A 21,940-nucleotide genomic window follows, 5' to 3' on the forward strand; every position below is an offset into this window, starting at 1 on the left:
ACATAGTACTAAAATAAAACACAGCAAGTGTTATCAGCTTTAATCGTTTTATATCCGAGCAGCAATAAAAAACAGTGCTATTATCACGACCAGCTGTTTCGCTTATCGATTAATATTTCCATTTTACTTGTCATCAATACACAGTGAATCAGTAACGATTAAATTGATGTTGTTTTGTGGACTCGGGGCTCGAAAATGCCAGGAAAAGTCGGTGTAAAGATTAAAGCTGGGCGAAATTTGCCCATTATGGACAAAAGTTCGGACACAACAGATGCTTATGTTGAAATAAAATTGGGAAATGTGACGCACAAAACGGATGTATGTAGGAAAAGTTTGAATCCAGTTTGGAATTCAGATTGGTAAGTTGCTGGTCAAACCTTATCTTCGTTGGGTATAATCTTAAAGAGATAAACGAAGTAAAAGACTATCTAAAGTTGTCTAGTTTAATATAAAGTGGTCAATTGCGTGAATATTGAAGAGCTGCTTACGACACCCAATCAAATAGTTTTGCACCCTACACACCACGTTAGTGGCATATTTGATATGACCTTGGATGAGGATACCACAGAAATATATTTAAGCTAATTTCGCAAAATATCCGTTAGATCCATTTGTTTACTTTTTCTTATTAAGCGTTTCCTATTTTCGTTATTAAAGGTTTCGTTTCGAACTGGATGATGCTGAACTGCAAGATGAGATACTTCAAATACGTCTTATGGACTATGACACCTATTCAGCCAATGATGCCATTGGCAAGGTGAATATTGGCTTGAATCCTTTATGCTTGGAAACTTCTGGACAAATTTCCGGGTGGATACCAGTATTCGATACTATGCATGGAATCCGCGGTGAAGTCCATGTTATTGTCAAAGTAGATTTATTCTCAGATGTCAACAAATTTAGACAGAGTTCTTGTGGCATACCCTTCTTTCATTGTAAGTCTTGTCTTTAAAATTGAAATTTGCCTGACACGAATGTGTTTAAATATACGTGCTCTTTCTATTTTCTTAGCTCCCTGCATTCCCAATGGATATCGAGCTCAAGTCATACATGGCTTTGTAGAAGAGTTGGTTGTGAATGATGATCCCGAATACCAATGGATTGATAAAATTCGAACTCCCCGAGCTTCCAATGAGGCTCGCCAGCTTGTTTTTCAAAAACTATCTGGTCAAGTAAGTCCTATGAGAGCTTAAGGGTTTCTTAAAACCTGAATCTTATCTTACATGTATGTGTATTGCTTTCATAGGTCCAAAGAAAAATGGGCCTAAAGGCCATAAATATGGGTGCCAATGCAGTTATAGCATATACACAATGCTTTGATTTGGAAGGTGATGTAGGAGTTGTTGCTCGAGGAGTTGGAACGGCAGTATCACTAATAAAAGATACAACCAATCAACCGACCTCAGCCGACAGTGCTCTCATCGAAGAGTGAGTATCGTTGCTTAAATGTCTTTCTTGTCTTTTTTTTTGCGTTGGAAATGAAAATTTTATATTAGATCTTAAATTGGCTTGCAATGGAAAAAAGTTTTGGGAAAAAATCCTTAGTACGGACGTGGCATAAATTCTACTGATTTTTACAAGACCCTTTGTTTGCCACCGCACTTCCGATCTGACAAGCTTGGGACCTTTTCAGGAAATGCAGTAGGCTGCATTTCTGGATGGTCAAAGTCAATTATTTAGCTACTAAATCCGTAATTCCAAATTTTTTGTCAAATGCTTCCGCTACCTATGTTCAGATCTACTACTAAATACTGCCAATTTGTGTTTGTAATTCGTCGTTTGTTATAGTTTTGAATACGAATTTCATGATAACAAATTATTTCTAATATAGTTTTAAGTGCCTTTAGGTGTGGGTGAAAAAGTTTTTTCAAACTCACAGTGTTCCTCTAATTGCAATTTTGTAAATATTAAAAGAACATTTGAAAATACTGTTTGCACCACATGCCTGCAAATAGTTAACAACTATCCCACCAAAAAGATTTCCCGCCCTGTTCGCATTAATTAGCTATGCTGTCAATTAGGAAATAAGAAGCAAACATCCTGTCAAACAAATTCTAAATAATCTTTTTCCATTTATCTTTTCGATCGTCTTAACTCCGCGTAACACCAAACTGTATAATACAATTTTCCCCCTAATATTTTCATGATCGTTGCTTTTATGCGTTTCACCCCTTTCAAACTAAAATTACTTTTTCATTTGTATGCTGTTTATATGTTTTAATAATTTATTTATGTCGCTGTAACACCCCTCTGTAGACGTACTCTCAAATATTTAGAATTTCTAAGAGGAGGAAATTTTGTGACACGACCCCCTCAATCTTGTTCCACACCTTCCTTAAATAGGTTGAACTTTGAAAATTATACGCTTGGCGTTGATGAGATCACTGATTCTGAATCCGAGTTCGGTTCGAATGTTATGCTTGATCTAATAAAGCAAGAAGAGGGTCGCGGCGATAGGCCATTGAAAAAATTCACCTATAAAATGCTTAATATCACCAACTCGTCGCGTAATGTATTCAACGACAAATGCGCCACATTGATGCGTAAAATCGACGAAAATTCATCTTCCAGTGGTTCTCGATCATTAAGCAGTGCTGGCATATATTTTCCGGGTAAAAATCTTAAAATTCGTTCTGAATCCAATTCTATGTTGGATGTACGTAAGATATCGCCTCGTAACAGATGGACCATCAATAGGTATATGAGAGAAGAAGACAACCTTCAAGAGCATCACAAAGGATTGCAGCGTACCATGCATCCCATTGTGCGCTCAGTTAGCGATGATTCGGCCATGAAGCAAACATCATCTTGTGCAGCCAAACGAAATCAACATGAAATTAAAAACTCATTTTGCATTGAATCGGAGTCTGCGCTAAATTCTCTTCAAACACAGCAGTACTGTATGTGTAAGGCTAAGCAAGAGGATTGTTTGGCCACAATAGACAGTGAGGTGTCTGATGAAAATGAAAGGACTGCAACTAATAACGATGAGGTTTATTTATACTTCGATGCAAAAATATTTACAGCAGGTAGTGGCAGGTGGTCAAATTCAAATTATTGCGAATTTTGATTTTCATGAAAAAGATTAGCAAATTTCGAGTTCGGTTATTAAAATTTTATTATTCAAAACAACAACAAAAACATGATCCGATTTGAACCATACTCGGAACGAACGTCGTAGGGCCTAACAATCTGTAATAAATAAGTTTGTTGTTGTTGTTCTAGCAGTGAGTTATACACTGAGGCAGCAGCCCTTGCCGAAGAAGAACTCCATCGGGTCAATCCGGAACTTACAACCGGTTGCCATGGGATGGAAAGTTTTGTTGTTGTTGTAGGAGTGTGTTATACACTGAGGCGGCAGCCCTTGCCGATGAAGAACTCCATCGGGTCAATCCGGTACGTACAACCGGCTGCCATGGGATTGAACGTTTTTTGTGATTCCACGAAGCTAAGTCGGGTGATCGCTACATATGATAACTATATTCAATTTATGAATTTCCAAAGCGCAAAAAATTGTTTTGCCTACATTTTCCAAGTTCTTTTATTTTAAGATTTAAAATCACTTGAGGTTCCTATCACTATATAGATTGGGTATACATTCAAATACCGACGTTTCAAGGTTTGCTAGAAATAAGGCAAATAAATTCTTTCGTTTTGAAAACTGGAACAGGCCGAAACGCCCAGTACAACTCATTGTGCCAAAATTCAGAGAAATCGGAAAATGGAAATATGACTTAGATGGCACCAAGATCTTCAAAATTCATAGAAATCGGAAAATCGAATTTTACCAAGATCTTCCATCGGGAAATCGGTATATATGGAAGATATATTCAATCAGGAGATCGGTATACATGGCAGGTATATCTAAGTATTGTCCGATGTAGACCATATCCCGAACGGATATCGCGCAGGCTAACACAACCCGTTGAGCCGAAATTCAGAGAAATCGGGTAAGAATGCGCTTTTATGGCCCATGACCACAAATCGGAGGATCACAATATATGACAGCTTTATACAAATAAAGGAAAAGTGTAGTTTTAGAACACTTTCTTTGGGGAAGGGTTGTTTTTAAAACCTTCTATTTGGGAAAGTGTAGTTTAAGAAACCTTTCCTTTGGCAAAGGGTAATTTTAGAGCTTTTTCCTTTGGGAAAGGGTAGCTTTAGAACCTTCCTTTGGGAAAGGGTAGTTTTAGTACACTTTCATTTAGAAAAGAGTAGTTTAGTACAATTTCCTTTGGGAAACGGTAGTTTCCGTACCCTTTCATTTGGGAAAGGGTAGCTGTAGTACCTATTCCTTAGGCAAAGGGTAGTTTAAGTACCCTTTCCTTTGGTAAGGGTAGCTTTGGTACCATTTCCTTTGGCAAAGTGTAACTTTAGCACCTTTTCCTTTGGAAGAAGGTAGCTTTAGCACCTTTTCCTTTGGAAAAAGGTAGCTTTAGCACCTTTTCCTTTGGAAAAAGGTAGCTTTAGCACCCTTTCCTTTGGCAAAGGGTAACTTTATTACCCTTCCCTTAAAAAAGGTAGCTGTAGTACCCTTTTCTTTGGCAAAGGGTAGCTTAAGTACTCTTTCCTTGTGTAAGTGGAGCTTTAGTACCCTCTCCTTTGGCAAAGGGTGGCATTAGCACCTGTCCCTTGACAAAGGGTAGCTTTAGCATCCTTTCCTTTGGAAAAGGGCAGCATTAGTACCCTTTCTTTTGGGTAAGTGCAGGTTTAGTACCCTTTACTTTGGGAGGGGTAGTTTTAATACCCAATCCTTTGGCAAAGGGTAGCTTTAGTACCCTTTCTTTTGGCAAAGGGTTGCTTAGTACCCTTTCCTTTGGCAAAGGGTTGCTTTAGTACCCTTTCTTTTTCGTTTTAGAAAGGGTCATTTCTATAGACCTGAGATGGACAGCAGCACACAACCGCACATACTTTCCCATGCCCACGGGCATAGCACAAGCACAGTGTTAACAACTTCGTGCGCCTTTGTCCGGCCGACTTAGTGTTTCTATCTTACATAGCATTGTTTGTTATTTAAGACTTGGTTGACTGTTCAGCAGGGACCAAATTTTTAGAAGAAAAATATTCTCAAGCTAATCTTCTATAACCATTATTTTTATACAACACTATTCAGAGAATTAATCGGCCTGGCCAGCTGTCACTACCTGTATATACGGCACCATGAAACATTTCATGTGTGTGTTTTTTGTGTGATTTAAATTACGCACAGAAGAGTTACAGTCACATATTCTATTTCAGATTGAAAACGATTTCGACTTAAGTCCTTCAACATCCATAACCATAGAAAATGTCGATGGAGATGATGGCCATGCTTGTTGTCCTAAGCGCTTTTCGATTTCACAAACAGATTTAGTTAATTTTAAAAATAATCCCAACTACAATCCCATAATACACTCGCAATCGTTTAGCAATGTAAATGCTTCATCAACTGCCCTAACAGCTAGCGCCAGCAATCGTCCATACAGTCGCCCAGCGTCCATAACTTTAGTAACAACTACGTTTTCCAATAGTACATATCCAAATCCGCAACTTAGATTATGCCCCTCTACCCCTACACCTTCGGAATCCCACGAAGTTGTCATCGAAGAACAAAATTCTAAAAGCGCAAGCGATATTTTTACCTTTCCAACCGTTAGTGGTGGAGTTGGCAATCCCCTGTATCCGCCAGGATTTGTAAGCACTGATAGTAAATTATTATCTCCTACAAACTTGGATTCAAACTTTGTAGCCGTCCCCCCAAATACGAATCGTTGTTGTACTAGTACTAATAGTAATGCCAAAAATTCATTGCTTGTTGTCCCATTCATTTCTAACGCTGGATTCACCATCACCAACACCAAAAATCATCGTCAGCACAGGTCTTTAAGCGAAATCACTGGCAGCAATAATCATTCGAATAATGGCAGCCCGCATCTAAAAGCAGGAGGCCATGTTTCGCCTGGCGTAGCTATGCATGCCGATGAGGACATTTCTGCAGCTAAACCGACAGCTTCTAGTGCCACCATAAATCCTGCTTTAGCAAAACTCACCCCAAGTCCAACGCGATCAGGTGTGACATCTGCAACGCCAGCCAGCATACAATCCCAATCGGATAGTTTATCATCAGCCACCACCATATCAACAGCCACAACCATTATTCCCAAAGAAATTGGAGAAATGTGCAGACGTTCTTCCGACTCGGATTTAAGTGTTACACCCAAAGGTATGTATGAATTTTTAGTAATTAAAAAACTTGGCATAGCGTTATTTCTACCAAAGCGACACATTTCCAGCATTTAGCCCAAATGTGGACAAAATATCGAAAAAAAAATTCCTCGTAACTTTTGTGTATGAAAAACGGATGGTTCTTGTGAAAAAAGACTTCTTGCATAGATCATTTATTATGGCCATTTGAGTCTTATCATGATCGGGCTTAACGTTTGGGATTTTATGGAAGAGAAGGGTAACCCCAACTCTTCACTTAATTTTTTTTATTTTATGTTTCTTTTTTTTTGGATTAAAATAAATAAATAACCTTTTTGAAAATTTGGTAGGTGCTGATTTCGGGTGAAAGTTTTTGTGCGAATAATAACTTTTTTGGCGGGTCAAAAATTGCAAATTTGCCCCTGAACATTCCACTAAGGAACAGGGGCTAACTTCTCACATATCAGATTACTGTCCGATTCAAGTTTTAAGCTGAATGATAAGGACCTCCGATGTTTTTTTTTATATTCTCGCCAGGATTCGAACCCATGCGTTTAGCGTCATAGGCGGACACGCTAACCTTTGCGCTACGGTGGTCTCCAACAGTACCGCCTAAAAATCTACACTCTCTCACCTCGAGGGATTAATTCCACCACCATACCGCTTTCGCATTACTTCGAGATGGACTCCATATCTGGTGGTTATCCAAATCATCTTCATTGTGCCTGCATTCAGGTCTAGGTTCGGCGTATCTCATCACAGATTCCCAGTTCCTCTCGTTCTCCTACATAATATGGACCATTGTCCCAAGCGAAACGTCACCAATCGCTGTATTCAATTCCCTCAGTCTTTTGACTCAGCGCTCGCTACATCGTCTGCAACTTCCAGCGCCTCATAAATGCATTTGCTAGAAGAGCATTTTCCCATTCCATTCCATGGCCCATAGATCTATCAGAACCAATGCAGCTATTATAAGGGCCACGGCTTCAATTTTGTCAGGTCAGATAATATGATCCTTACAACCGCCGTTCTCTACACCGAAAGCAGGGATTTTCGCTTGGCATGCTGTATATATAGGAGGGCTGCATCTGCTGCAGAGAAGCCCACATATGTTTGAAATCAGCCGATTGAGTTGTGCCGTTGTTCTGACCAGGAAAATAACCATGGGCTATCATCATCTGTTTAACGTATAGTTGACTTGGGAGTGTTTTACTATCTCTCCCCATTCTTACATCGGAGATAAGTCGTCGCGTCTACATGCCCCGGCTCGAATCCTTCCACATTTGTTGCCATCTTTCAACAGTCTCGTGGCCCGTGTATGATTCGTTTGAATTTCACTCTTTTCACCCCACTTCCACTGGGGCTTTTTTATCGTTAGGAGTAGCAACACCGTCTTATGCATAGCAAGTTGCAAACTGTGGGAGTTCAGTAGTCCTTTGCTCCTAGCATCACCTGCCGCAGTTTGCACTCTGCCATTTGCGTGTCTCCTGCCGTCATAACTTCAGCAATATATATAATATTTCCGTCTGGGATATCTGTTCTCAGTATTCTATTATAATTGGCATTCCAGATATCCGACCCAAGTATGAAGACCTGCGCAGCGCCTGATGTGACCTCATATTCACTCGTTCTTTTGTGTTAGTTATAGATCAGTACCCTGTTATGCAGTTAAATTCTCATTATTCTAATTAGATACTATCTCCACCATATCTCTTAAGAGTTCCGATGGTGGACGTTCGTGTCCTGAAGCTATGTTGCCCAATTGACAGTCAACATCCATCAATGATGGCGTTCGGTAGCAGTGGCATTATGAGTCGCTCCATACAGAGTGTCTTGCATGGGAATGTGGGAGCACCTTTGCCTTATTTATGAGCACTAACTTTTGTTTCTTCCGGTTAAAAATTCTCAAAAAAAAAATTGCGGCCTGTTTCCAGTTATCTACCCAATGACCTCGACCAGTATTCCGCCTTCGTACCGGAGGTTTTCTGCTCAGGAGGCTTTGAGCCGCATTCCTTAACTTCTCTATCGTGTACGGGCTTATGTTGTCAATGGGCTCTTCATAACTTTCATCTTCTCTACGGTCGTATTGGGGGAAGAGTATGTGAACTATGTATATTTTCCATTGTTCTTCCGTCCATCACCGCCGTTGGCTCCGTGTGCAGAGTTTTTCTCATCCCTATTTTGTTTGCTAGGCCCCAAAGGATTCGCTGTATGTCTTCTCTTAATTTCTCCTAGTTTTCTTTCTTGCTCTTTACTCTTACTTTTGCCTTATTGCATAGAGCTACCTAAAACCTAAGTGTAATGCAAAATGCTAATTTGTCCATGAACATTCCATTTAGGAACATTAAGGGATAAACTTCTCATTATTAAGGGACAAAATTCTTATATATCAATTATTGCTGTCCGATTCAAATTTAAAGATCAATGATAAGGGTCCTCCTTTTTATAGTCGAACACGAACGCCGTACCACAGTGTGACACCTCTTTGGCATAGTACTTTCCAAATGTCGCCAGCATTAAGAAGGACATTTTTGTTATGTTCAGGCATTCAGCGTCATAAGCGGACATGCTTACCTCTGCGCTACGGTGGCCTTTGCCATTGTCATTAACATTTTGGGAGGTCTGCAAATGGAAAGTCATTTGAGACATTCTGTTTTCTCATGAAAATTCATAAATATTTGAAAAATCCCTTGTTTTGGGTTAAATGACATGTTGTTCGGTTTAAAATAACGCTACGCCGCCGCCTTTAAAAATTTACCAATGAATTATTTTATAATCCTATACAAATCTCAATCGAACATATGTAAATACATATTTAGAATTTTTTATTTCTCTACATTCATAATCTCTTTAACGATAGTATGAACCACTCATCCCAAAAGGTCTTAGGGACTACTAGCTTTGCAGTTAATAACTATTGTCTCTGTCCCGATTATAGGTTTAGGCAAGGAACAACAGAACAAATAAAAATTTGCAATAGAATAGAATTTTCTACAAATATCTATTACATGTTTTTTTACTCTTTCTGTTATTATTATTGTTATTATTGTGTGTTCTAATATTCTGTCATGCTCTCCTCGTCGTCTTCGTCTTTCGTTCGTTGTCATCGTCTTGAACTGATCCTCACAAAAGTTATACAACGTAAAAGTAAGTAGAGTTTTGTACGTAAAACTAGATTCAGTGTGCTGATGTGCCTTCTATACATATTCTATATATTTTTGCCGTTTTTTTTATTAAAACAAATTTTAACAAACACAACTCCTAAATGTTATCTTATTGTGTAATTTTTGTGTCTACATATAACTTCGTCGTTCTTAATTTTTCTATCTCTCACTATTAGGATAAGAGAAGGCAGTGAAGTGAAACAATTGATGTCATAATCGTATTTTCTCTTTTCTAATAAGTAAACGTAAAAACTATCCTCCTTTTTGAAAAAACTATCAATTTTATATACACATAGCCCATAAAGTCTGCGTTCACCTGACAAACTTTTATGATTGGTTAAAGAACACAAAATAAAATTATAAATCAAATCAACTCTTTTACATATATTTTTTCTTCATTTCACTCTAGAGCGATTTAAATATGATAACAATTAAATATAAGCACAACGAAATCTGCGTTCAGTAATTAAAAATAAACAAAAGTTATTTAAACACAAAATAAAAACATATAGAAGCCAAAGCCTAACAACCTCCGATGTATGCTTGGGATCGTTATCTTGTTGGAACCAAAATGTCGTTGCTAACCCTAGTTTAGCAGCACTTGGTTCCAAATTTTTTTTTTTTCAAAATATTTAGATAACCCCATTTATCCATTTTGAACTCAATAAATTCGAATTGACCCACTCCACTAGCAGCCATACACCCCCACACCATAACTCCACCACCACCGTGCTTCACCGTTCCAACTAAATTTTGTGTTTCCAGCTCAGTCCCGGACTTGCGCCACACTATTTGCCGACCTTTAATGCCAAAAATACAGAATTTGCTCTCGTCGGAGAAAATAATTTGTTTCCAGAATTCAGGAGGCTTATTGATGAAGGTATTAGCGAATGCAATCCGCTTTTGTCTGTTTATGACTGAAATATACGGCTTTCTTCGAGCAACTCTTCCATGAAATCCAGCTCTATGTAATATTTTTCTGGCAGTTTCGGCACAGATGCTTTTTTTAAACATTGTTTTAATATTTTCAACAATTTTGGTTGATGTTATACGAGGGTTGTTGATTGCCATAATTAGCACTTTGAGCTCTTCTCTAACGGATAATTTTTTTGGACGCCCAGGCCGAGACTTTGAAGTTATAATGCCGGTTTCTTTGTAATTATTAATTACGCGCTGGACAGAAGAATACGTTCTTCCAACTGTTCCACCAATATTTCTAAAGCTTTGTCCTTCTTTCCACAATTTAATTATTATTTTTCTTTCAGATATGCATATTTCCTTTCCTTTAGTTTCCATGTTTCCAAATTTATTAATTAAAAAAAAAACACGTGGAATTATCACTTGTTATGATAATGAACTGAAACTGATCAAAAATAAGAACAAGCATCAGTAAAAGTAACGGTACCTTCGAAGTAAACAAAGTGAACGCAAACTTTTTGGTTGTCATAATTTCTTCTTATGAGACAAAAGTACCGTTAGAACAAAAAAGCAAAAGCATACTTGTATTTTTGTTTTTGTTTTCTAATTTAAGAAATATAAAGAAGCAACATATACAACAAAACTTAACTTAATTTATTTTTTTGTTTTGTTTTTTAATCATTAAAAAAGAAATTGCCATATGAACGCAGACTTTATGGACTACGTGTATATAAGTACGACCTACCAATGTATGGCCCTTAAAATCTCCACACCTGATATGGCCGCTGAGTTATTCTAACCAAATGACGAAACGCGTCTTTACTCGTTGGTGTGTGTTATCACCAGTGTTGCCACTAAAAAAATTTATTTCATACCAAAACTTAGGAAAAATCCTACCTACCAAACCCACCAAATGTTCTGCAAACCAAAAATGCGGTCATCGACCGATGAAGTCCTTCACAACAAAGCTTACGGTTTTTTTCCAAGAAGTGAAATAATTTTAGTTATCAGTAAATAACTTGGCATTTTATGGGAAAACCTACCAAAAAATGAGTTCAGCCTACCAACCTAGCAAGAGAATAAAAACATAAAAATTTTGGTAGAAACCTACCAAAAACGGCAACCTTGGATGTGATTTCCGGCTTTCCTGTTCCATTGCAAAAATCTCCGATCATTGAGCTCGTCTCGAAAGAGAATCAAACGAAAAATCATCGAAATAAATTTGTTTCTTACATGTTTCAATGTAACCACAAAGCATTAACCAATTAGCAATGTTTATTCTTTCGAATTTTACTGATTTCCTTTTATTTTGTTAAATCTTTATTCATTTTCTGAGAGCGCGAAATTCTTAGCAGCTGATAATGCCGACGTTACCAGATCGTCTAAAACAATTTATACTAAGGGCTCACAGATGCAAATTATGTTAAAAATATCAAATTTTAGAAAAATCGCTCAAAAAGATTGGGTCCATTTTGACCAACGACAACTGTTGACCGCTACTGGTAACTAAAATATAACTGAAAGATGGTGCCTATATTTTACTAACTGAAAGATGGTGCCTATTTTTACTAACGACATGTGTCATCGAAAAGGCGCAATTGAAATACTGTCTCTTTACGTATTGTTTGTCTTTGATTTATCTATATCCCCCTGGAAGTGAGTAACAGACATCGATATTTCAATTCCGATAACATGTATAATTTTCCATTTACTTTTCGAGTTAATCGAAGAACCAAATTTGCTGAACTAGTTTTCAGTTTTCGCAGCATTTCGGCAAAACTGTATTTTACAGGGCAGTTCGGAAAAAAATCTAATACGCAAAAAATCAGGAACCCGGATATGAAATCTGTTTTTGGGGCTCGGGCTTATGGACTACCCTAGGGGACCAACCCCCCCCCCCCCCCACCCCTTTGGGGAAGTAATCCAACCTAAGCAATATGGGTATCAAATAAAAGGTATTGATTAGTAGATAACGAATATGCAATCAAATGTCCATAATTTTGACCCCTATTTGAAAAATTTACGAAATTCGTATTTTAAATAAAAATTTATTTGCCTTCCCAACTTAAAAAATTTGGAGGCCTTCGGCCGGATTTGAGATTTTCTCCTCCTCCATATGTTCAACAGTGGGAAATAGCAAAAGTATTTTAAATAAAACTATTTGCCTTCCAAAGTTTTTTGTAAAAAAAACCCCTTTTTTTTTTAAAAAATTTAAAAATTTTTTTTAAATAAGTATTTTTTTTTTTTAATTTACAGTCCTCCTAGAGCATATTCGTAATGTACTCGTTCATACCTTTAATTTGAACCCATATTGCCTGTTTGCATATTCCAAGCCCCAAAAACGAACTTCACATTCGGGTTCCTAGGGTCAAAATTAAGGGGTATGTAAAAAATTAGATTTTTCTGCGAACTACCCCGTAAAATACAGTTCAACCTATAAAATAATTAATAATGAAAACAAATTAGGCCCCAGATGACTACATCGTGGAACTCCAGATACAACCTTAATAGTTAAAGAAACAGAATTATGAAAGAAAAATACGAATATATTGATAATGGAGAGGTCATCATCAGCTTTAATGGATCTAAATTTAGAAACCTTTGAAAATATATTTGATTGACTTTTGAAATTTAGAAATTAATAAAAAAGAATTAGGGTTAATCTGTTGTTGGCTTCTTATATTTGATAAATATGATTTCTACGAACTCCTATTCAGAATATGCAACAATCCCAAGGTAGCCGGTTGTACGTACCAGATTGGCCCGATAATACACACTGCTATAATAACAACAGATACAGGGATACATAGCAAGCAAAGCAAAAATGCATCGCCTTGAAATATATATATTTTTAAAATTGATAAATAGAAAATTATTTTTATTCTGCAAATACTTTGAGGCAAAATCGATAATGTGGATATTGATATTCTAAAACATCTTCTAGTTTTATTTCTTTCCTTTTGCTTCTGTAGACACTTATGTCCGTTTATTGAGTAAGGTCATAGCTATAGTTATATTCCTTAACTATTTGAATAAGGGTAAAACAAAGAACACACATTCCAATCCACAATATATGCTTGAATATGGAATATCTACTCCCGCATGGAAGAATCGTTTTTTGATTTTTGTCTACCTACCTACATGTTAACATAAAAAACGAGGCACGGAGCCTCATATGCTTGATCTATATTCCCTTCCTAATTGTTTCCTTTTATTGTAAAAATTTCAAATAGATCATTTCCTTCTTTAAGACTTTATCTAGCTAGTAGTCATCATAATGCATACATTCATCCATCCATTTTTTTATCTTTGTACGTAGTACGTACGCCAAAAAGCCATTTTTTATGACGAATATTTAGTGATATATTATTATTTTTTGACCTCAAACACTTTCTCAAACATTTCTCACGTTGAATGCAATGTCAAATAATACGCATCAAAGCAAGGTCCAAACAGAGGTGACTTACGATGTAACTCTAGGTCTACATTAAGTAACTTGAGTAGATGTTTTTTTTTTCGAATGTCATGAGACAACGACCAATAAGGATATTTGGCCTGGCCCGGCCAATGACAAGGCGAGTTTTTGGCGCCTTTAAATAACTAATGGACACTCTGTTCCCGTGGCGATTAGTCCTTTGGACCGAGGATCGCCAACAAAATGTGGCTACAACAACAACAATAATAAAAACTTAAGCTGCCACCAGGAAAATCACTCGAATTTTCAACTCACTAAGCTGGAACCGCCTCCGAGACATATTAGGAAGAGTAACAGGATGCTGAAGGACGCAATCCGACACATTACATCCTCATACAGTACAGGCTTGCAGAATAAGCACAAATTTACTTCTCGCCATATAAAAAATGAGAAAAAATCTTCGTATAATTTAGGCACCAATCAGCATTGATGGACAATTGTGGACATTGAATTAAAATTGAGTAATGTTTGGAATGTTGTTGAGAAAAATTTTTCGAAAATGGTCACGTATACTTTCCCTAGTATGTTTACACGTACACCAACTACCCAAAAGGACACTCTTAAATACAACAGGTTGTGATTTTATGTTTCCTCTTTCATGTCATAACTTGCTCGTCTCTTTATTCCAATCACGTATTGTATATGGCAATAAAATCAATAAAACAAATTTAAAATAATTTTCCATGTCTTTTTCAGGAAATTCATTTTGTGTGACTAGTGATCGTTTAATGGCAGCCACGGCAATGATGCGTTTGGGTCAACCAACAGTGGGAGGCAAAAATGCCACAGCAGAGGGCTTGGATATGTTGGAATATCCTTTTCTTACAATGACAAAATATCCGGCAGGATTAATACTTCACATAGGCGCCACGGTGGCGGCAAGATCTGTGAAGTTATTGGAACGAGTACCAAATCCAGATGAACCAGAAATCAGAGACTCATGGTGGACCGAACTGCGTATGGAAATAAGATCACATGCACGCTCACTAGGATGTAATGTGGTTCTGGGATATTCCGAGTCGACAACCATTTCGTATGTATTCTTTAAAACTTTCCTGGATATTGTAACGCCATGTGATATAGAGAGGTTAAAAACTTATTTAAAAAATAACCGAAATAAATTTTTTAATTAAACAAAAAGCAATAAAAGATGGATTCAGTAAGCGCCATATAAGTGTTAACCTCTTTTGCGTATCACATTGTAATGTCGACCTTAATTTGGTTGTCACGGAACCCTATTCAAAAAAAAAGCAACTTTTTTTAATATATCCTTTATTTACCTTTATCATAAAACTTTTTAAGTGATGACGTTTGCGTCCTTTCTGCCACTGGCACTGCAGCTATAATTAATATGGGCTACAATCGTTCAGTATCACAAAGTGATATTTTTAATATTGCGAAAAGCACAGGTGTAAATGCTATGTCCGCTTCACTGGAAGAGAGAATGGCGGGCAATAATGAAGGTTCCATCAAGGATTCGGTTGGCATATCAAATGGATCAGTGGGTAAAAAGTATGGCCTTTCCTCGCTAATGATGGTAACGAAAACATCATGCACCATATGTCATGTCCCCTATAATGCAAGCTCCATACCATTCAGTGTGAAAATGCGAAAATGTGCAATATGTTGTAAAGGTCGAGTTCCGGATGTATTGTTAGCTACCCTTGAGGTACCTGATTGTGTTCAAGTAACAGGTTGAAGACTACCCCTTAACTCTGTGTAAAGTTTAGTGTAAAACATAAATTTTTTCTTGTATTTTTTAACTAGGCCGTGGTTGTTTTCTTCAAGCTCAAGTTGTAAGAGCCAAAAAAGATTTACGCTCCGAGCTAAATGCTAAGGAAATTTCAGATGGTCTACCATTTTTGGAATATGAACTACACCGTGTACTCATCAATAAACTCAAAGCCAAGGGCATGAATGCAATATTTGGTCTGAGGGTTCAGGTCTCAATAGGAGAACGTATGCTTGCCCTGGTGGCCACCGGAACGGCTTTGTTTATAACAGCTTTGCCCGTACCACAGGTACCGAAAATAGTTGCCGGCAATTCGTGGACTGACAAACAAAAACTCAATGAACTACAAAAGAAACTGCAAGAAACGTTTGAACGTTACCAAGATGTATATCAGTTACGACCTTTGGATCATGATATGTTGGACAAAAGTTCAGATACCGATGATTCGGATGAGGAGGGCGTTGATATCGATTTGAATTGTGGCAATAAAGATACCTGTGTTCTGGAGGTAGACGATATTGAAGATTTAGAAATTATTTCGCTATTAATGGAGCAACAACCGCCTGAGGGCTTTCATGTAGTGAGCACCGAAAAAGTGCCGGGCATGGTAGACATGGAAGCAGTAAAGAATTTACAAATGTTTACACAAGTGTGGAGAGCGAAAGCAGACGGTGGCCAAAGTGTAAGTGGCTTTCCAAAACATTTTCAAAGGTAAGTATTTTTGGAGACAATGTTTTTCAGGAATTTTTTGTAATATTTATTTGGTTTTGCTCTTTAAGACTGTTGCAGACAATATACTTTAAGCTGCGTACCATGATTCCCTGTGCCATTTGTGATTTAAGATTTAAGCTGGACTTTCCAGAAAGTGTAAGTACTAAAAAAACTATTCTACAAAGTAAAATGCTTTCTTTAAGCAGAAGTAAAATCTCCATTTAATTTAATTTTCCATACGGAGTAGCTGCAATTGCAGTCGCGAACAATCAGCGATATCGAATGGAGAGTCTCAGTGAGAAACCGTGCAGCACTGGCCTAAAGGCGAGTTGTTTTCGACTTTAAATAACCAATGGCCATAATGTTCCCACTGTGATCGGTTCTGTGGACCAAAATGTGCTTGCTTACCTATGGAGCTTGACAAGGATTGCTTTCTCTACATAAAAAAAAGAATATTCTGAACCAGCTACCATCTCCAGATCTGGCTCTAGGAATATGGCCGATTCGATTGGAGCAGCCCATAGTGATTCTGGAGTCAGATTAGTAGGTTTCACCGTGCATATAAATATGTTGTTGTTGTACACTGAGGAGGCAACCGATGAATTACTCTATCAGGTCAGTCCGGTACGTACAACCGGCTGCCATGTGATTGATTGTTGTTGTTGTAGTAGCCACATTTGCATGTGTGGCTAGCGATCCCCGTCAAGCTCTTCTAGGAGCTAGTTTATTTCGGTCTATTCGATCATTTATTTAAAGGCGCCAATAACTCGACTTGTCATATCAAGCATCACAGGCACTCAGTATTTTAGCAAGAGCTGGTGCCGCCCGTCCTCTGACTGAGGCTCTTTATGCGATACCGCTGATTGTCCGCGATGTACTTTCTAATGGCGTCCCAAACTCCCCCGGACATGTCTTGCAGGGGGTTCTAGCTTAGTGAGTTGGAAATTCGGATGATTCTACCGGTGGGAATTCAGGAAATACTGTTTTCAGAGCAGCTTACTATGATGTTTAACTGTAAGGTTCTTGGACTTCTTGTGTCAATGGTCGATGTTTGTCATCTGTGGGCAGCCAGTGATTGTACTTAGGGCTGCGTTATGACAGGTCTGTAGGTTTTTGTTGTCCACGTTGGCGATGCATCTGCCAACTGCCTTATAAGTGGTTAATAATGTCTCTTTGGCCACCGTGGAGCAGAGTTTAGCATGTCCGCCTTTGATGACGAACCCCTGGGTTCGAATCCCAGCGTGAATATCAGAAAAATTTTCCCCCTTACTAATGCTGGCTATATATGTGAGGTATTCTACCTTGTTAAAACTTCTCTACCTAGTGGTGTCACCCCTGGAATGTTCGGGTGATTTTTGTCGAAATTCTTTACAAACGAACAAGTTCAATTGAAACCTCTTTCATCCAGATGGTGAATAGTGTGGCTGACGATTTCGTGGGAGAGATTTTCGAGTTGCGAATGCAGGTCTTGGAGATAAATTTATATTCGTTCACAAAGCTCATTGATTTTATTCACCTGCACTAGGGGATTTGATATTACCTTCACGCCAGCCTGTGCTGGGGGATTTTTGGAAGGTATGGTTTAATTAAGAACGGGGTGACTCGAAGGGGTTTTGACTTGGTGTTTCTAACCCAACGAATGACTGGCGACCGCACATGTAGTTCGCAGTCCACCTCTTAGTCGTGTTGGGGATATAAGAATCGATGGTGTGATTAAAAAGTTTGGTGTGGCTGACCATATCAAATGGCTATGAAAAATCAAGGGACACGAGTACGGCTTATTCACAAGGCATTTTCTGGTACAGGCCGTGGCCGATATATGTGGTAAACCGTTGTAGTGCTGGCACGAATTTAAACCGAATAAGAGTATCGCCTCAAGTGTCTTTGCAACCGAGGATGGGAGAGAGATCGGTCTGTATGACTCTCCTTGCCCTGCATATTTCACTGGTTTGAGAATGGGACCACCCGACCTATTTTTCACACCTAAGGTATTACTAATGTGGAGATAGATAGATTGAGGGTGTTCGTCATGTATTTGACTCCTTATTCGCCTAGTTGTTTGAGCATTAGCATTGATATTCCTTCAGGGCCCTTAATCCTCGATGATTTGGCCCTCGTTATGGCTTCGTCTAACTGAACAAATTGGTAGGGATAGCCAGTACAGAGACAGTTGTAACATGAATATCGATATATGAATGGTAGATTGCTTATTTTCGATAAGAGGAGCGAGCACGGCTTGAACTTCGATCTTGGATCTTCATAACGAGATGCTCAAAAAGGAGCTTCGTGGCCATCCTAAGGTTACGCATGGTGGGATGCTTTGTATACGGAGTAGCTTCAATGAGAAGTTGGGCGGCACAAAAATGACAAAAAATTAATTAGTGGCACCTTTAAATAACCAATGACCACGATTTTACCGCGGCGCGAGCTTATTCACATTGAATCTTGACGAGGATCGCTAACTCCACATGCGGAAATGTGGCTACAACAACAACTATGACAGTATTCATAACAGGGCACTGTGCAGTGCCACAAACTCTCCGGTGTCTTAAAATTTGGCATATACATCGACAACATGGGAGGCGATAAAATCCTCCACCTACATAATCATGTATGTAGAGGCGCGAGGCTCCTGATCAGCACATACTTAGTGGATGTGGAAACGTGCTCTACCATGAGACTGACATATATGTGGGCATATGGGATAGGCATTAAACACTAGGGATTCCCATCTGTTTATTTCTCACCTTGACTTATCTCGCCAGAGTATTACAATGGCGAGTGAAATCACGTTCACCCATAAATTTGCGCAATGAGATTTTTGTGCGTGTTTGTGGCCGTTCTTGGTCAGGGAATGCTAAAATGTTTGCTCAAATTTAAACATATTCAGTTTAAAGTTATAAAGGCATAGCTAAAAACCAATTTTAACATCCCATAAACTTGTTTTCTTTCAGGATCAAATTCAAATTTTAGTTACTGGCATGGCCTTAGGTTTGGGTGATCCAAGCAAATCTAAATATAAACGTAAAATGCAGGCTAACGGACAATTAGATAGCAATAATACTGATAATCATCATCACTCTAATGATGGCCATAAGAAAGCAACAAGCGATGAGGACTATATATTTCCCCTGGATGAAGATCAAATGGTGGAGACCCCAACGCCAGCCACAAATATGCCACTGTTTGGTGCTCAACTCTTTAAGAACCGCAAATCTTCGCCAATTCAATTAACAACAGCACCCGGTTTAATAAGGCAGCGATATGTATGTATAATCGATGAAAACATTTCAAATATGTCATATATTCTAAATTCTGCAGAATCGTTTGTGCGAACGCAATGGCGTTGATATAACACCGATGAGTTTTATTCCTGGTGGAAGAATTGAAAAATATTTGGGAAATTTAAATTTCTTTTTCATTCGCGAAAGCACCTCTGTTAGGGAAAATGGTGGCATAAGTGGTTTTGTGCATGGTTTTATAACAGAGGTATGGAAAATATCATTAAACGCAAATCTACTTGATTGATTTTTCTTTTTTCTTCGAATTTAAACCTATATCAGTTGCTGGCTGTGGTACGAGCACATATAGCTTCATTGGGTGGCAATGCAATGGTGTCCTATTACATCAATGAATTAATCCTATACGATAATCAACACAAAAACCAGGTAATTTTTTTTTAATTTATATATAAAAACAAATTGCTCAAATAAATTACTTTGACAGGGCCAATGTTTAATAAGTATTGGAGGTGATGCTGTATACGTATCATACCACAACGACGACTGATACGTCACCAAATGTCTATAACGCATGTCAATCATCACAATAAGACCTAAAAATTGTTACAATTAAACGAAACCTTTGCAATATTTCCTTAGCTAATTTATTCTCTTGTTCTCTCTATCTATAATTAACAAATCTACCTAGCTATCTACCTTGTGTCTCTCTATTTTAACTATTTACCTTTATGTTTTGTTTTTGACCTTTTTATACCTATATACTCGTATGATGTACTACTACTTAAAACTACAACAATTTTGTTGATTCTTTTCACAAATGTGTAACAACTTTCTGTTTGGTCCTTTACGGCTATTAATCTGTGACTTTACATAGAATGTACTTGAAGTTTTGAATTCTAAAACCCAAAACTTAATTTTTATTATTTTTTAATGCTGAAATACAATTTAAAATTGAAAGCTCCAAAATGTTTTCTTTAACTTTTACCTTATAGTTAAGAGCCCAACTGGTACTTCCTGTGTCCACTTTATCCCAAATTTGGGAATAAGATTCGTACAATGGCACATAGAATCCACTCAGGATACTGAGGAACTTACGCACTTGTAACATAATTGACCTCAAACGTTATCGAGATCGACCTTCTTATACGCATAAGAATTTTTTTCTGAGTGCGGCGAATATGCCATCCGTGAAATCGTCGCTATTTGCTGGCAAAATCCTATTTTAAAAAAGGATATTAATGGCATGGAATACCAAGTTACATATTTATAAAGTCGCCAAATAAAACGTTCCAATAAAATCCTGAAATCCCTTTGTTAACGTCGTATTTTTATGCCAAAAATACGTTTTAAAATAGGTTCGGTTTAACATCATGATGTCATCTGTTATCAATTCTCGTGGATTGCTACCATAACTAAGAAGAAGACAAAGTGAGTAATATTTATTATTTTTTTTCTTTAAGACCTAAAACCTTATGATCCAAATTAAGGCTCCACAATAATAGTGTTTTTGGATCAATTGATTACAAGTTTTCCTGTTCAACGAAAAAAAAAAAATAACTAAATAAACATGGATTGGTTATTTGGTAAGAAAATCTCACCCGATGAGATGCTGAGGAAAAACCAAAGAGCGCTTAACAAAGCTATGCGCGACTTGGATCGGGAACGTATGAAAATGGAGCAGCAGGAGAAGAAGATTATAGCCGATATTAAAAAAATGGCCAAAGAGGGTCAAATGGATGCCGTAAAAATAATGGCTAAGGATTTGGTGCGCACAAGACGATATGTGAAGAAATTCATGCTAATGAAAGCTAACATACAAGCGGTCTCACTGAAGATACAAACTTTGAAATCTCAGAATACTATGGCTGAAGCCATGAAGGGTATGTCGGCAAAAATTATAGGCTGAGCTAAATATTACAATTTTCCTTTTTGACATTTTCCATGCACAGGAGTCACCAAGGCCATGCAGAATATGAATAGACAAATGAATTTACCTCAAATACAGAAAATTTTACACGACTTTGAAAAGCAATCCGAAATTATGGACATGAAAGAAGAGATGATCAATGATGCCATGGATGATGCTATGGAAGATGAGGGCGATGAGGAGGAAACTGATGCCGTTGTTTCTCAAGTATTAGATGAGCTAGGCTTGCAATTGGGAGAACAGCTAGGTGATTTGCCCACAGCCTCCGGTTCTTTGTCCATTGCTGGTGGCAACAAAACTACTCCCACAGCTATTGCTGCTGGTGCGGCCGGCGGAACTGGTAACTCAGGAGGAAATGGTGGGGCCGCAGGCGGCAGTGGTCCATCATCTCCTATGTCCGATGCAGATGCCGACTTACAAGCTCGTCTGGATAAACTAAGACGAGATTAAGTTCATTTTCACGTTGTAAAGATAGATAATTAACAAACTTTTTTTGAGAATTTTAACTGTGTTTTGATATTGATCACCTGCATATAACCAATAAATATATAAACCGCTAAGCATAGGGCAACTACACCACATGTACAC

The 21,940-nt window shown here is 37.9% G+C and overlaps 2 protein-coding genes across 4 annotated transcripts; both read left to right on the top strand.

The window, feature by feature from the left end:
* Positions 1-136: 136 nt before the first annotated feature.
* LOC106089951 (C2 domain-containing protein 5) lies at positions 137-20,987 on the top strand. Of its 3 annotated transcripts, XM_013255959.2 has the most exons (15): positions 137-359; positions 658-935; positions 1,012-1,172; positions 1,247-1,428; positions 2,257-2,992; positions 5,239-6,202; positions 9,316-9,330; positions 14,437-14,773; positions 15,043-15,434; positions 15,508-16,183; positions 16,252-16,339; positions 19,138-19,449; positions 19,505-19,672; positions 19,747-19,851; positions 19,910-20,987. In XM_013255959.2, exons 1-15 carry the CDS (start codon positions 196-198, stop codon positions 19,970-19,972), a joined length of 4,641 nt encoding a protein of 1,546 aa, XP_013111413.2. In that variant the 5' UTR covers positions 137-195; the 3' UTR covers positions 19,973-20,987. The 3 variants fall into 3 exon arrangements, with proteins under 3 accessions (XP_013111413.2, XP_013111414.2, XP_013111415.2); XM_013255960.2 differs by lacking the exon at positions 9,316-9,330; XM_013255961.2 differs by lacking the exon at positions 2,257-2,992 and having other exon boundaries at positions 142-359; positions 5,859-6,202.
* LOC106089954 (charged multivesicular body protein 2a) lies at positions 20,885-21,937 on the top strand. Its single transcript, XM_013255964.2, has 2 exons — positions 20,885-21,305; positions 21,375-21,937. Exons 1-2 carry the CDS (start codon positions 20,993-20,995, stop codon positions 21,800-21,802), a joined length of 741 nt encoding a protein of 246 aa, XP_013111418.1. The 5' UTR covers positions 20,885-20,992; the 3' UTR covers positions 21,803-21,937.
* The last annotated feature ends 3 nt before the right edge of the window (positions 21,938-21,940 follow it).

Source organism: Stomoxys calcitrans, chromosome 2 (genome assembly GCF_963082655.1).
Source record: "Stomoxys calcitrans chromosome 2, idStoCalc2.1, whole genome shotgun sequence".
Lineage (NCBI taxonomy): Eukaryota > Metazoa > Arthropoda > Insecta > Diptera > Muscidae > Stomoxys > Stomoxys calcitrans.